The 15,052-nt window shown below is 40.8% G+C and overlaps 1 protein-coding gene across 5 annotated transcripts in view; it reads left to right on the top strand.

Annotated features, from left to right (window-relative positions):
* Nucleotides 1-5,487: 5,487 nt before the first annotated feature.
* BRWD1 (bromodomain and WD repeat domain containing 1) overlaps nt 5,488-15,052 on the top strand; it is a 47,523-nt gene continuing 37,958 nt past the window's right edge. For 2 of the 5 annotated variants that reach the window (XM_053386729.1, XM_053386727.1), the window contains exons 1-8: nt 5,506-5,812; nt 6,032-6,090; nt 6,259-6,288; nt 6,487-6,546; nt 10,380-10,530; nt 11,981-12,079; nt 13,759-13,919; nt 14,729-14,950. In XM_053386729.1, coding sequence (XP_053242704.1) covers nt 5,656-5,812; nt 6,032-6,090; nt 6,259-6,288; nt 6,487-6,546; nt 10,380-10,530; nt 11,981-12,079; nt 13,759-13,919; nt 14,729-14,950 — 939 coding nt within the window. In that variant the 5' untranslated portion in view covers nt 5,506-5,655. Of the gene's footprint in view, nt 5,813-6,031; nt 6,091-6,258; nt 6,289-6,486; nt 6,547-10,379; nt 10,531-11,980; nt 12,080-13,758; nt 13,920-14,728; nt 14,951-15,052 lie in introns of all 5 variants that reach the window. The other 3 variants (XM_053386732.1, XM_053386728.1, XM_053386730.1) reach the window with 3 other exon arrangements.

The following is a 15,052-nucleotide window of genomic DNA, read 5'->3' as shown; positions in this document are numbered from 1 at the left end:
AGCAGCAGGCTCTTCTAAGAAGTGAAATTCACGTGACAACAAACTTGAAAACTTTCTCAATGGTAGAAACTTGCCTATATTCCCCTTTATTTATATCTCCTCTCTTTATAGTCCATATAAGACTTGAAACAACTACCGAGATCAATAATAAGACAGTCTATACCCTCAGGTTTACAATCTAAATCAACAGAAATGAAAAAGGGGGGGGGAGCAAACATCACAATTTTAAGAATTTCTAAAAGTCCTATTCAGTAAATCAAAGGGATTTATTCCCAGATAAGTGGTGTTAGGATTGCAACCTAAGGCACTAGTTCTTATATCAACAGCAAAAATGAAAATGGGTCCCTCCCCTGAGCTGATGTGTTTTCTTGGTTTCCTAATCTCTTCTGTCTGATGAAATGGCTGCTGCCTGACAGGTGACATTTAATGGAGTGGTAAGCCTGATGGAGCTAGCTTCTCAGAGCTTTAGTAAGCACTACAGTTTTGCCATTATGTGAAGTTCTCAGAATCCAAACAAATAGCACAAACTTAGGAACACTTAATACTCTACTGAGAACTCCTTTTTCAGTAAGACAGGATCAGTGGCACAGAAAGCATAGCTGCTATTGAAATATGTGAAGGAGAATGTTTGCCCTGTAAAACTTGTAGGTAAGGAGAACAGATGAATACAAGCTTGTTTTTAATATCCTGACATAGAAGCACTGTGAGTCTTCTGTCCACCATAGAGATAGTTTTTTGCTAGTTGGATAGGGGGATGGGACTTGTAAAGAGATCCAACACATCTTAACAATCATAGATAGTGACACATCGAAGAACAAGCCTTTAAAGCCAAGACTTGCCAAAATATCTCTATTTTAAATGTGGGTTTGGCAAGGTATCTAGTATAGAGCACCCTCACACCCTGATAATTCATGAGAAATTGGTGCAAGCAGTTAAATATTTCCACAGAAACTTACTGAGGCACAGGAAGAACAACACATCCAACTTGAGTGACACCAACTTCCATCAAGACCTATTGCAAGACGAGTTCACTTGCAATCAGTGAGCCATCTGGAGGCTTCTACTACAATAGGCTATTAGAATATGAGTAGTCAGGGACTGTCCCTCTGGAAGCTTTAGCAGCACATGCAGAAAGGAGCTTCAAGCAGCTTGGCTAGAAGCCAAGTCTTACAGAATCTTGTCTTCTAGAATCACATTTGAAACCATCATGTCTTGGAAAAAATGGGGAACACCATGGGAAAGCCTATGTGAACATGGAACATGGAAAGTCAACCAGTCCCAGGAGATTGAAGATCCATCAGGTGAAATACACTTTTGCTCTAGATGGAGTACTTGAGGGGGGGTGTTTATTGTCAATCAATGGAGGTGACAATAGCCTCCACTGGTGTGGTTCTCCCTCCTGCAAGGCTTTCCTGAAGGTTCCAGGTGCTCTCCCCCCCCCCCGAACCATTCTTTTCTTTCCTGTCAATTTATAGTCTGCCCTGAGTACTTTGCATAGTTCAAAAGGAAGGCAGAAGTGACCCTGATTATGGCCAATAAGGGTCAAAGACTTTCCTCAGCATACTGTGAAATTACTGAAGTCAGTACCAGAGGCTTCCTCTGGACCTCTTCTATACTCAGTCTGCTTGTCACTTTGAAATTCTTAACCCTGAAATTCTTAAACCTTTATTGACATACACAATTCCAATAGGGTTCGGTACAATAAAATCACTCCTCAAAACCTGCATCTTACACTTAAGTTAATGTACAATATTCACGAGTCCTCATTGCGTGTTGCTGAAACCCGGCTACTATCTCCATCTTCTCCCCATCCTGATTAAATGTAAGGAAGGCTACTGTACATTTGTTGGAATGCCACTCCCTAGGGCCTAGAACAACCAACTGATAAACCTAGGGTAGATCAAATAGATACCAAGGGCAGTGCAAACAAACGTGTGACTGATTCGATTTGTCTTATGTCCACAGGCGCATTGTCTCGGAGTATTTTCAGGAATCTAGTAGTGTGGGATTTGTGAGGACCTCAGCAGCTACAGGGGCGTTGCGGTTAAGGAGATGCTGGTGATGTTCTTTCCAGCACAATGCAATAGCTTGTTTATCTTTTGGAACCATACTATACATCACAAAATGTCAAATAACCAACAACAATGCTAGAAACATAACATACAGCTTAACTTTAAGAATGGCAGTAGCTACAAACTACACATACGGTAATCTTACTGAAATTAGAGTCCTCATACATGACCAAGTCTCGATTGTGTATTCTAGAGCTGCAGTACTGAATAGTGTTTCTCCATATAGGCCACAATCTTCTCTGTCAATGGGTGGTTATTAATTTAGGCCTGCCTTGCAAAATAAATTTTCATAAGTTACTAGCCCACAAAAGTTGTTATTAGTCGTCCTGCCTGTACAGGCCTATTCATGGTGTGTTAGATCATGCCTTATTTTATTTAATTTATGAATCTCCTAAATTATTGAAGCAATTTCACAAGAAAGAATAAGGCAATACAAACATCCACAATAAAAGATATAAAACAATGTCATTTATCAAAATGTTTTCAAATTCAATATAGATACCAACTGGGATGAAAATCACTTAGGTGGCTTGTTGAAAGATGGAGGTTTTCAACAGGCACTGAAAAGTATATGCCTGGTATGTGGGTGTTCCAAGGGGTAGGTGCCACTATGCTAAATGCCCAATTCCTACAGAACCAACCTGCTGATGAGGTATCTGCATGAGGCCCTCTAGTGTGGTTGGGTATATAAAATGTGATCTTGTAGGTATCCTGGTGCCAAGCTGTGTAGGGCTTTTGTACACCAATGCAAAACTAGAATATTAACAGGTCCCACCCATGCAACCTTTTTACACATTCATTTGCAACAAAAGAGGAAGTATTATCGAGTTTTCCATTTTGCCTGAACCAGGAAACCATGGTAAGCAGCTTCAGAACAAGCCAATATATGAACCCAACTTCAAATCATAGATTTAATGATAATAATTAAGTGTCCTGTTTCTATTTTCTGATTAGTTTAAATCAAATTAGTAAGTTAAAATACCTCCCCAAAGCGTCCCTGGATGGCAAGGAAATCTTTCAAATGACTTGCCAGCTGCACTGCGTGTGGAACCTTTGAAAACTACCTCAGTTAATTATCTTAATTGGTCCAGCACCACAAGTTGTATTTAGGTTAATTACCATTCTCATCTTCACACCTTAATCACTGATAATAATAGATTTTTTAGCCTGGATTCTTTTATATACATATTGTGATAAATTGTTGGTTTGGAACAAGTTGTGGAATGCCTTCTCATTGTTTATATTTTGGTATCAGGTATACAGGCATCTTTTTGTGCCAGCCTGGGTGGTGGATGAGAACTGAATACAGTATCCTTCCCATTTTAGTTGTAGTGTTGTTGAGGTTTCTCTTGATTCTGTTTAATTTATAGTCTAGCAATGTTTATGTATTCCATGATTTGAACTGGGAAGGGTGAAAATAAAATACTTTGTGACATAGTAAGCTTCCTGCTTAGAAGGCTTTCCCTGTCTGATTTCACTTCTTACCACTGGGCAGGGAGTAGATATTTAAGATACTCTTTTAGGCAGCAACTTATGACATCTTAACTAAATAATCCTCTATGGTGTTAGATATAGGCTTAAATGGTCCCCACTCGTTTGTGTGTCCTGATGGGCAATACTAATTCCATAACCAGCTTTATCATTTCTTCTTGTGAATGTAACTTCTAATGTCAGCCTTGGTTTGGTTTTTATGTGTTTGTCTTATGAAGCTCAATTTTATTATTTGGGTTATATGGAGAACATTCAAGCAAGATTCTAAAAGAAACCAAACAAAGGGTGGGAAACCACATGCTCCAACTAGGCAAAACACTTACAATGCCCCTACCAAATAACACAGGAAAGTAAAAAAATCAGGCAACAACCCCCCTCCAAAACCTGAATTGACTTTTTTTTTTAGACAGGCAGGGATGCTGGTATCAGAGGCAGCCACAGTGCTCACAGACATGACGCTGGGAACTCTTGAGTCCAGAACAAGAGCACAACCATGTCCTTCCACAAGAGATAGGACCTGTCAGCGATGTAACACAAGTTGCCATTGGCTCTTATTTAAGGTTGTAATGCTACGCATGCTTACTATTACTAGGAAGTCTTATTGAATAGAGTGTGACTTTGGGGAAAATATATAGGATCAGACTGCGCTGAGTTAAAAAACGATACTAGTAGTAGGGATAATTCCAGAGAACCATCCGAAAAGCCCTATCAAGAAGTATACTTGTGTTGTTTTTATGTAGTACAGGCTTTGAAGAGTAAGTAATCTTTTCCGTGAACCGCCCTGAGACCTCCGGGTATAGGGCGGTATATAAATTCAATTAATAATAATGATGGATTGTACCCAAAGAACTAGGGCCAATTGAATTTTAAATTCCAGAACGTCAATCCCATACCTTTCCCCCTCTTCTTCACACATTTCCAATGAATAATTTGTTCTTTATTTGTTTTTGTTTTAATATGTTACGGTTATTGTGGGGTTTTATTTAATGATCTGCTTTGACAAGGCAGCACACAAAGGATTCAAATAAGGCTGCAATCCCATGCGTGTTTACGTGGGAAAGTCTAAAATAATGGGACTTCACACTAAACCGAGGCACTCCCCAAACGCTCCTTTTATTTAGGGAAGCGCCAACATTTTCCCCTTGGAAAAGAACAGCCAGTCCACCATTAGCGTTTGTTTTGCAACCGATCCGCACTCTTCCTCGCTTAATTGCAGACCTAGAAACATTTACCTGGGAATTAATGAACAAAACTCTCCTTAACAAAGGGCGACTTATCTCCATACGTAAACCTGCCTACTGATTTTCGCCCGCACATTGTGAAAGACCCTGACCAGAAAAGACATAGGGCGAACCAGGGGAGAAAACCTTGACAGATTCGCATCAGGCTCTTCGGGGGATTATCTGTATGAAAATGGCGCATTGTTTTTCCGGAAGAAGGTGCCTCTGTCAGCGCCGTCCTACATGTCTCTGGAAGTAAGCCCCACGGCACGTACGGACTTACTTCCAAGTAAGCATGAATAGGCTGGCGCTGCAGGAGGCAGCCAAGCGAGCGCTCTCACTTCCCTACAACGAGGGGCGGGAGGAGCCCTTCGCCGCTCGCTCCCATCCCTCCCCACTTTAATTCTCCACGAAGCCTCATCCCCAACTGCCAAGTCGAAAATGGCCGCATCTCCTTCCGCGCTCAGCCATCACAGCCTTTCACCACCAGCACCACCTCACGTAAAGCAGCCTCTTTACTACACGACGATACATGAGTGGCGTTTCATCAGATTGCGGTCTCTGTGTGTTTTTTTTAACTTTTAAACGCAACCATTTCGTTCGCTTCAAAGGGGACTATTTCACCCCCCCTTTTCCTTTCCTATTACTATCCACTCCGCCCCGCCTTTCCTCGGAGCTACGTCAGAGGCGCGCGGGGTGCCTCAGCAGTAATGGCAGCGGGGCTGGGCAGAGATTAATGTAGAGCGCGGCAGTGGCGGCGTCGAAGGGTGGTGCGCAGACGACGGACGTGCGCGCTCCCGCCCGCCGGACCTCTCCCTCATACATACAAATAGAGCGAAGGCGCATGGGGGAGGGGAAGCGCTGATAGGATTATGTCGAGCCAGGCCTGGGCCGCCGCCGCGCCAGACAGAGCCCTCAGCCCTAATCTCCTCCTGGCAACAGCGGCCGCTGCGGATATGGCCGAGCCCTTGCCGGCCTCCAATTCTCCTTTGGGCGCCGGCAGCGGCCCTCTGCCGCTCATTGAATCAGGTAATGCGAAGAGTGAGCGCCGGCTTGGTGAGGAGAGCGAGAGGATGGAAGAGCCGGGCGAGGCGAGCGCTCGCCGTCTCCGCCGCCATCTTACTGAGCCTGGTTATGAGTTACAGTCACCTAAGGGGGATCCCCCAACCCGCCCCCCCCGCCGCCCTCCCCATCCCCCAACGAAGCCCGGCTTCGACTTCATCTCTCCTCTTTTTCTCCTTCTCGCAGAACTGTACTTCCTCATAGCTCGGTTCTTGAGCACTGGGCCTTGCAGGAGGACGGCGGAGGTGAGTTGTTCTTCGCCTGCACCCTCTGCACTGCCCCCACCCCACCCCCGCGAAGGGCGGCTTCATAGCGCCCCCCTTCACTTTGGTCAGAAGCGGCGCTTCAAAAAGCAAACGCGAACAGAAAACCTCCACCAGTGCCAAATACCAGCTTCTTTTTTTCCCCTACAGGTGCTAGTGCAAGAACTGGAACAGTACCAGGTCTGTGAGACTACTCATTTTTTAAAAAAAACAATTTCCTTTTATGCCACTCGCTTTTACCCCGCTTTTTTTTATAATCCCAATGTCTTTTAGAGATGGAAACTATGCCATCTGTGCAAGTATTTGTAACAGCTTTCTTTTGTGCCCCGTTCGCTCCAATTCATCTGGCTTTTCTCTCCTTCCCCCTTTCAATTTTAGTTGCTCCCTAAAAGATTGGATTGGGAAGGAAGAGAACATTGCAGAAGTTATGAAGACTTGGTGAGACTTTTGTTGTTTAAAAAAAGGAAAAAATCCAAACAAGATTTGGATTGTTGAGGGGGGGGATCAACAGTATTTGCTTTTTCAAACTAATCGTGATATTTTTCATTCTTTTAAAAGCCTGTGTTGTTTTATGGAAGGTATTTATTATTGTGCTAGTCAACAGAAGCCATAAATGGGGACTCTGGGAACAGAGGATGTTGTCATCTTAGAGAGGAGGCGGGGTGTGTGTCATCAGGGCTTGTTAGGATAAAGCAGTCTGAAAAAGAACCTTTATTTCTTGGTTTCTACAGAAGATTTGCTAAATAACCTTAATCTGACAATATTTTATTGTTGGTTACCCCAAAATATGCTTTCCTCAGAAGATAAGAGCTGGCTTCCACTAGAGGGTTGAGTTGTTTAATGGCTTCAAATTTACATTGAACCTCTTGGATTAGGATTTAAATAAGTGTTCTGAAGATTCAGTATATTTTTAATGGATGCTTATTATTCTCTTCACAACAAATAACAAGCTCTTCCATGTGGCCTTGGAAGCTGGTGGGGAAATGAGCAGGACTTGAAATGCTGTACTGTAGGGTCAGACTTTTGCATCTGCTTTGTTCTTCAGCAGCTCACCCTCCTCCCTCCAAATGTTAGATTGTTAAAAGCTTGAATTGCTTAAAAAATTATTATACACCACAATCCTAAATGTATTTTTTTAAGTACCATGGATTGTAATGGACTTTCCTTCATTTAGTATTCTTAGGTTTGCACTGAGTTTCATATGGGATTCTTTATTTTTGGAAGCTTAGATGTGAATTATAAGAGGAAACATTCCTCTTTTAGTTGAGAAAAATGCCACTGGAATTTTTAATGTGATGGTAATATGACATTTTCAGTTTTGTAGGATTTCTAAGTAGAGGTGCATAAGATGAGCTCCCTGGTTCTCCAGAGGTGGTGAACATATGGCATAGAGGGTTACACTGGGACAAAACTGTTTGTTATGTTACATTGATACAGGAAACAGTTTTTGCTGCATGAGCAGCCAAGCCCGAGTGAGGACTGCAACATATTATTGTGAAACATTGTGTCCCCCCCTTTTAAAAAAAAGGCTACTTTGCTTGCATAAAAAATTGACATTACTCTTTGTTTAGTTTAAAATGTTTTTAAACAATTCTGTTTTCATGTCTGTGAGTTTGGGTCTGAAAAGGAAATGATAGATATAATTCAGTCAGTTGAGAGAAATGGAAAAAGTTTTCATAGATTTTAAATACTAAAAATATATTGCTGCTGTACTACATTAAATGCTTACAGAAATATTAAATGGATACCTGCAAGAAAATTTTAGTTGAGTAAATGGAATATCTAGAGCAGGGGTGCCAACTTGAATAAAATATTGGGGAGGGGGCACAGGTAAGCCCTGCCCATCATAATCAGTTACGAGGCACAGTGCACACACATCATTTGAATGGCAGTGCCCGTCAGTTAGGGGGCGGGAGAGAAGAGACCTCTGCCCCTAGGAGTTAGCACCTATGGTCTAGAGCAGTGTTTCCCATATGGCCCCCTGGGAGGCCCCAGGATATTCCAAGGGGGCCCCAGGTGAAAATCGCGTAAATGGGGGTTAGCAGCATGAGGATAGCCATAGAGGGTAGTGAGAAGTGGAAGAAAAAAATCTTTTTTTTAAATAACCAGGCAATCAGGATTTTTTATTTATCTGCTTGGCCAAACACAAGCAGGTAAGGGGGTGGCCCACCAGGGGCAGAAATCCACCTCAGCCCCATGCCGAGCGGGGTGGTCTTGTGCTGCTGACTTGCATCTAGTAAATAACTAAGTGCCTACTCAGAAGAAAGCCACACTGAGTCCATTGGGCCTGGTAAGCTTGTGTGGGGCTATACGCAGCCAGGGGTCCTCTGAACGATAAGATCTTTTTCAGACAGGTCAGTGAGGACCACTTGCTTTTAAAAATTCTCCCATATATACAGAATTCCCTGTGCACCTTTTGGACAGTATCTGTAGGATTTCCCCTCTGTGTCAAACAACTGGGGTAAAATAAGTGTCGTTTACTTTTTACAATACATGGAAGTACCTTGCTGTACTATACTGTATTGTTTTAATTAGTGTTTTTATGGAGCAGTCGAGTAATTTCGTTGTCCCTGAGAGGGGGCAATGACAATAAAGATATTATTATTATTATTATTATTATTATTATTATTAAGATAGATCTCCCTCAGGAGGTTCTGGATTTTCCTTTCTTGGAGGTTTATAAGCAGAGGTAGGATGGCCATCTGTCATGGAGGCATTAGCATCCATGTTTTTCTGCTTCAACAATATTTTATTATGTTCCTATCATTCTATGTAATTGTATTTTGTATAAATTATAAAAATTATAAATAAAACATGTTCTGTTTACAAACAAAACATTTAAATAACTGCTTTTCTACCGGTAGGATGGGGGGCAGGACATGGGCATAGCCAGGATTTTATTTAGGGTGCAGGCTTTGGTTGGGGGAGGCAGAACTTCAGATTTGTATTGATTTTTACTTATTGGGGGGCAGCTGCCCCCTGTCTCCCCCCCCGGCTATGCCCATGGGGCGCCACAGGAAGGAAACAAGGTGGGAAGGTGGCCATGGTAGGAAAAAGGTTGGGAAACACTGATCTAGAGAATTGCACCTTGGAACAGGATTCAAGATATAACATCAGGATCTTTTGGGGGGGGGTTAAGTTGTTTGAGAGAATAATGCATTGCTCTAGTTTAAAAGTAATGTGCATATAATATGTATTGTTTATATAATTGTGTGGTTTTGGTTTATCTTGTTCTTGTACTTACAATTTAACTTCATTAGATTTCATGCTAGATGAAAAATGGGAGAGGTTATAGTCAAATTAAAATTGATGTAATGAAGGTGGAAGGAGAAAGCATGGCTTAGTTACTGCAGGCCTGGTTGGTACCTCATTTAAGCCACAGTTAAAATAAACTATGGATCATAAAACAAAATTCCTGTTCACTGCAGCAGTGCTGAGGACTGGGGAGTAAAAAGTTGTACGTACAGTGGTACCTCGCAAGACGAATGCCTCGCAAGACGAAAAACGCGCAAGACGAAAGAGTTTTCCGTTTTTTGAGTCGTTCCGCAAGACGAATTTCCCTATGGGCTTGCTTCGCAAGACGAAATGTCTTGCGAGTTTGTTTCCTTTTTCTTAAAGCCGCTAAGCCGTTAATAGCCGCTAATAGCCGCTAAGCCGCTAATAGCCGTGCTTCGCAAGACGAAAAAACCGCAAGACGAAGAGACTCGCGGAATTTCGTCTTGCGAGGCACCACTGTAGTTTGATCTTCAAGAAATTTAAGTGAATGAGAAAGCTCATAGATTTAATAGTCCAAAGTTAAGTTGGACTTACATTTGCAGTATAATACAAAACACTAGTTCATCTACTTGTTTGCCATTCAATTTTTAAAGTTTCTAAAGTAACTTGTAACTACAGTAAATAGTAGCAAAAAAACAAGAATTGAAATAAAATGCAAAACATTGGAATAAAAGCAACATTGAAATGATTTAGTTAGCAATTAAAAGCGTAGATCTTTTCCAGAACAACATTAAAGTAAGCACTGGGAGAACATCCTGTGTACAGTTCCTTCTCCCTAGTTTGTGAGTATACCTGGAGGGGGCCTCCAAGGATTACTTTACTTATTAGGAGTTTGTCAAGCGATTTTAAGCAACAGTGAAATGATGTCAAGTTTGTTTCTTGCTTTTTCTCACATAATTAATAAATTACTAATTCTAAAATGTTTAGCTTATGTAAATAATTGTTATTTTTGTATTAGGTTATATTAACTTGTTTTAATCCTATTTGTGTGTTAGGTCTTGTCTAACAAACATGTGGCTCCTGATCACTTGCTGCAAATTTGCAGGCGGATTGGCCCTATACTGGATAAAGAGATTCCACCCAGCATTCCGAGAGTGAACTCTTTATTGGGTGCAGGCAAGCAGTCCTTACTGCGAACTGCAAAAGGTATATTTTGACTTTTTAATGTGGCTTGGTGTGTTCAATTCTAGTGACTATATATGAACCTTGCATTGGTACAAGTATGTACTGAAACTTCCAAGACTAGGATGCATGAACTTGTCACCCATTTAATACATGCTGTCCGCACAGATCCATCTTTGAGCTCCTCCTTTCACAGACATAGTGGTTATTGATATTTTGGTTTAGAGGTTTATTCTAGGAGATCAAAAGAAAACCTTATGTAGAATACAATTATCTGCTTCAAACACAGACATCTGAGATCTTCAAATAAAGGGTGGTATACATTTTTTTCATGGGGGTGGGATTACAAGTCTAGTTATGTAATACCATCTCCACAAAAAACATTACTTTGAGTTTTTAGTGTCATTTGAAGCAGATTCTTAAGACATTAATAGTTAATATAGGTTCTCCAGAGACAAGTGGAGGGAGAAAATTGTTACCTTCCCTTACGTATGAAAAGAAAGGGGACCAGGTTTCAACAAAAGTGTCTCTTTGTAACTACCTTTCTAAGTGTCTCTTTGTAAGCTACCTTTCTAAACCCTTAGTCATTCTGAGATAGCCACATCCCAAATGTTGTTGAACCATACTTCGAGGGGTAGCTCAGCCTGAGATTTATGAAATTATGTTATCACTAAATGCATGACCATCAGTAGAAAGAAAACTTAAAGCTGTTTCACCCTAAGTGCAAGTACAGCACCATAAGTTGCTGTAGTTGTAACAGTTTTTTTTTTTGGGGGGGGAAATATGAGTGAGAAACCTATACATACTTGGCTGAGAACCTGTGAAGTGAAACTGCTTTGTACATTGCTTATGTTTCTCCTTGTATTACACAACTGCTCTTTCCTCATTTTTCTTCTCACTTAAGAACACAAGGGTAGCTAACAATGCAAAACATCTTCGTATAGCAGCTCATTTGTGTATATGTTAGTTGCATCTCTAGGGATAGCTAATGGCCAAGAGCTTCTTTGTATACTAGGCACAACTGTTTATTTTCATAAAGTGAAGAGGAAATATCAAGAATAAATATTCATAATTGGAGAAATGAGTAGAGAAATAGTTAAGGAACATAAAAACAGGAAAATGCAAAATCAACCAAGCGAGCACAGTGAATGTTCATTTTAGTGAATGATCAGAATACCGTATCCTGCAGTCAGGGGCTGGCGCTTGGGATTTGTAAAACAAAAAACTCTTGAAACCATTGTGCTGTAACTAATGCTTGATATAGAGTGTCCCCAAAAGTACAGGAGTCCTTAGTTCAATATGTTATTGATAGAGCAATTGATAAAATACTAAAGGTAGGTGTAACATGCTTCTAGTTAAACCAGGCCATTTTTAAAAAGTGAACTTTTAAAGCATTAAGGACTCTTAAATTTTGAAATGGTGTTTGAATAAATGTTCTGAGTAACTCTGCATTCAACTGAAATGCAATTTGCAGATTCCAGAAATCCCATTTGGAAAGGCTCAGTCATTGCTACCCTTCATAGAGGAAGACCCCCAGAAATTCCTGTTAACTGTGATAAAGCACCAAGTTTTGGTAAGTTTATCTTTTGCTTATTAACCTACTATGTTCTCTGATTTTTCACTTCTGGTTTCTTTGTTTTGTACTGACTGTTTTGTTTTTTGTGCCCTGCCACAGTAGGGGTAAGAAACTGAAACTGTAAAATAAGGAAATAATTCATAGCATGAAAGATGGGAACAAACTATTACTATATGTTCACACTAATGCTTATATATTAAAATAGCTGGTGTTAGTTATGCTGAACTTTACTTAAAAGTAAAATAATGGGAGAAGCAACTCCTACAGGGTACAACTCCTACAGCAAGCATTTTGTCCTTTTCCCAGCTGTTTATATCATATTATAATATACTTCTGCAATACCACATAGCCATTTAAGGTGGACAAGCCATTTAAGGTGGACATTCCCCAGAGGCTCATGGAGGACAGCTTTAACACTGGGATGGCTCCTCTCCTCTAACTGGGCAGGCAGGGTCAGATGTACAGTGGTGCCTCGCAAGACGAAAATAATCCATTTCGCGAGTCTCTTCGTCTAGCGGTTTTTTCGTCTTGCGAAGCAACCCTATTAGCGCTATTAGCGGTTTAGAGGCTTAGCGGCTATTAAAGGCTTAGCTGCTTAGCAGCTAAAAGGCTATTAGCGGCTTAGAAAAAGGGGGGGGGAGCGAAAAAAATCGCAAGACTCGCAAGACGTTTTCGTCTTGCGAAGCAAGCCCATAGGGAAATTCATCTTGCGAAGCGCATCGAAAAATGGAAAACCCTTTCGTCTAGCGGGTTTCTCGTCTTGCGAGGCATTCGTCTTGCGGGGCACCACTGTAGATGCTTGCTGGAGGATTTCACATTCTCCTGTCTTTTGAGCTTGGCACTGACATAAATCAGTGCCTAATTTCAGAGACATCCCCCTTATTTTTCTTGTTTTTCTTTCTCTTTCAATTTCCCCTTATTTTGAAGCTTCATTCCATTTTTGTTCTGGTGGACCCCCCCCCCCCCAATTTCAACAGGAGAGGAGGACAAAGGCAGGCCTAGCTGAACCTGGGAGAAAGAGCCACACAGCTCTTTGAGGAAAAGTTCCCCCAAGCCCCAGGCTCTCTAGGGAGCAGGAAGAGCTGCACATCTGGTTACTGTGGTTCCAGCAGGTTCCTTCTTCCTAGCTGATGTGCATGGCAGTGCAGTAGCAGCAAAGGGCTTCCCGCCTCCCATATCATGGGGGAATACATGCCTCCACAAAGTTTATGCCTTTGCAGGTGAAAGTGAAACATGAGTAGGGATTCCTGAGAAAAGTGGTAAGGCCTATTGCCTATTTTTAATCATGCCACAGTGCACATAAAGAAATAGGTGCATCGTGCATGCAGGTGGCCTTTGCCACCTAGAAAGAAGGAAAGATGATGGATAAACATTCAGGAATTTTTATTAGTTGAAAAGCTATGAAAGGAAGATATTTGTGATAGCTCAGAGTATATTCCAGATCCTAACCCTAGTAGCATCTCCAGTTCAAAGGATCAAGCGGCAAGTGGTTCTGCCATGAGATCCCTGAGAGTTGCTGTGTCAGTAGACTGGGCTAGATAGACAAATAGTTTGACCTGGTGTAGGGCAGTTTCCTATGTTATTGTTTTGAAGTGATTACTTTAAATTCAGGTTTACATCGGCATGATGACTTTTTGAAAAATCCTTAATGAATGTTTGACTTATTTCTCTTCTAGTGGAAGTAAATTATGCAAAACAGTTGACCGGATGTACAAGATCCAGTTCTATATTCCAAGGCAACATGTATCAGCATATGAAGATGCACAGAAGAATTCTTGGTCACCTCTCGGCAGTTTACTGTGTGGTATTTGATAGGACTGGACACAGGATATTCACTGTGAGTTTCTGTGCATTCTGAAATTTTGTCCCCTGTACGAAAAAGTGAACTGTAGCAGAACCATCCATCTTTGTTAATGTATTTTACATGCATTGAGAGGTAAACAACTACTTCTGTGACAATTGTTCACTTACTCTTTTGCTTTTTGATGTCTGTCCCTTGAAATTATTTATATTTTATTTCTCTAAAATAGATGTGTATTTTTGCTGAATTTATATTCTGTTCTGTTTAGAGTGGTTTTGTGTAGAATGCTCTACAGATGTAATGTTTTTAAAATTTTCAGTTTTACCCTGACCCTGGAACCTTATGGTGAAGGCTGGATTAAAAAAACTTACAAAATTAAAAATAATATTATAATTATTTATACACATGTAAAGAGAAATTTCTGCTTTTTTGGTGGATAACACTTCTGCTTTTTAAAAGTGGTTTTGCTCTTGAGTTACTAAGCACTCACAAACAGTAATCAGACATGTAATACATATTTTAGTGTGTTCTGTCACACAGCAATATTTTTGTCTACTTTCCAGTAAAGCAGCATGGTAAACTTCATGAATGATAAATGAATAGAAAAGAAGCACCACAACAAATAGTGTTTCTCTTGCTCACTTGTTCTTTGTTTTAGCTAGACTGATTCATAGATGATAATAATCAGCAGTATTGCTACTAATTTATCTCAACTGAATTTTGGAATTCTTGATGCTTTTGTATGTGGGTCTTTATGTCTGTTTGTTTTGCTTATTTGTTTTTAAGCATATTTCAGACTTCTCTAATGTGCCTTTCAGCTTAAAATGTATTTTTTCTCTCTTTAGGGGTCAGATGACTGTTTGGTTAAGATTTGGTCCACACACAATGGCCGGTTACTTGCTACACTGAGAGGCCATTCAGCAGAAATTTCTGATATGGCGGTAAACTATGAAAACACAATGATTGCTGCTGGCAGTTGTGATAAAATTATCAGAGTATGGTGCCTCAGAACATGTGCTCCGATTGCTGTTCTCCAAGGACACACAGGATCAATTACATCTTTGCAAGTAAGTTTTTAGCTAGCTGGATGTTGCTTGTTTTTGTGTGAAACATGTGCGCTAATGTATGCTCCAGTGTTTTTAAAAGTTGAGCCTTTTTCTACTGTACTT

Source organism: Podarcis raffonei, chromosome 4, assembly GCF_027172205.1.
Source record: "Podarcis raffonei isolate rPodRaf1 chromosome 4, rPodRaf1.pri, whole genome shotgun sequence".
Taxonomy (NCBI): Eukaryota; Metazoa; Chordata; class Lepidosauria; order Squamata; family Lacertidae; genus Podarcis; species Podarcis raffonei.
The sequence above is the reverse complement of the archived record's forward strand: the minus strand, read 5'-3'. Positions and strand labels throughout refer to the sequence as shown.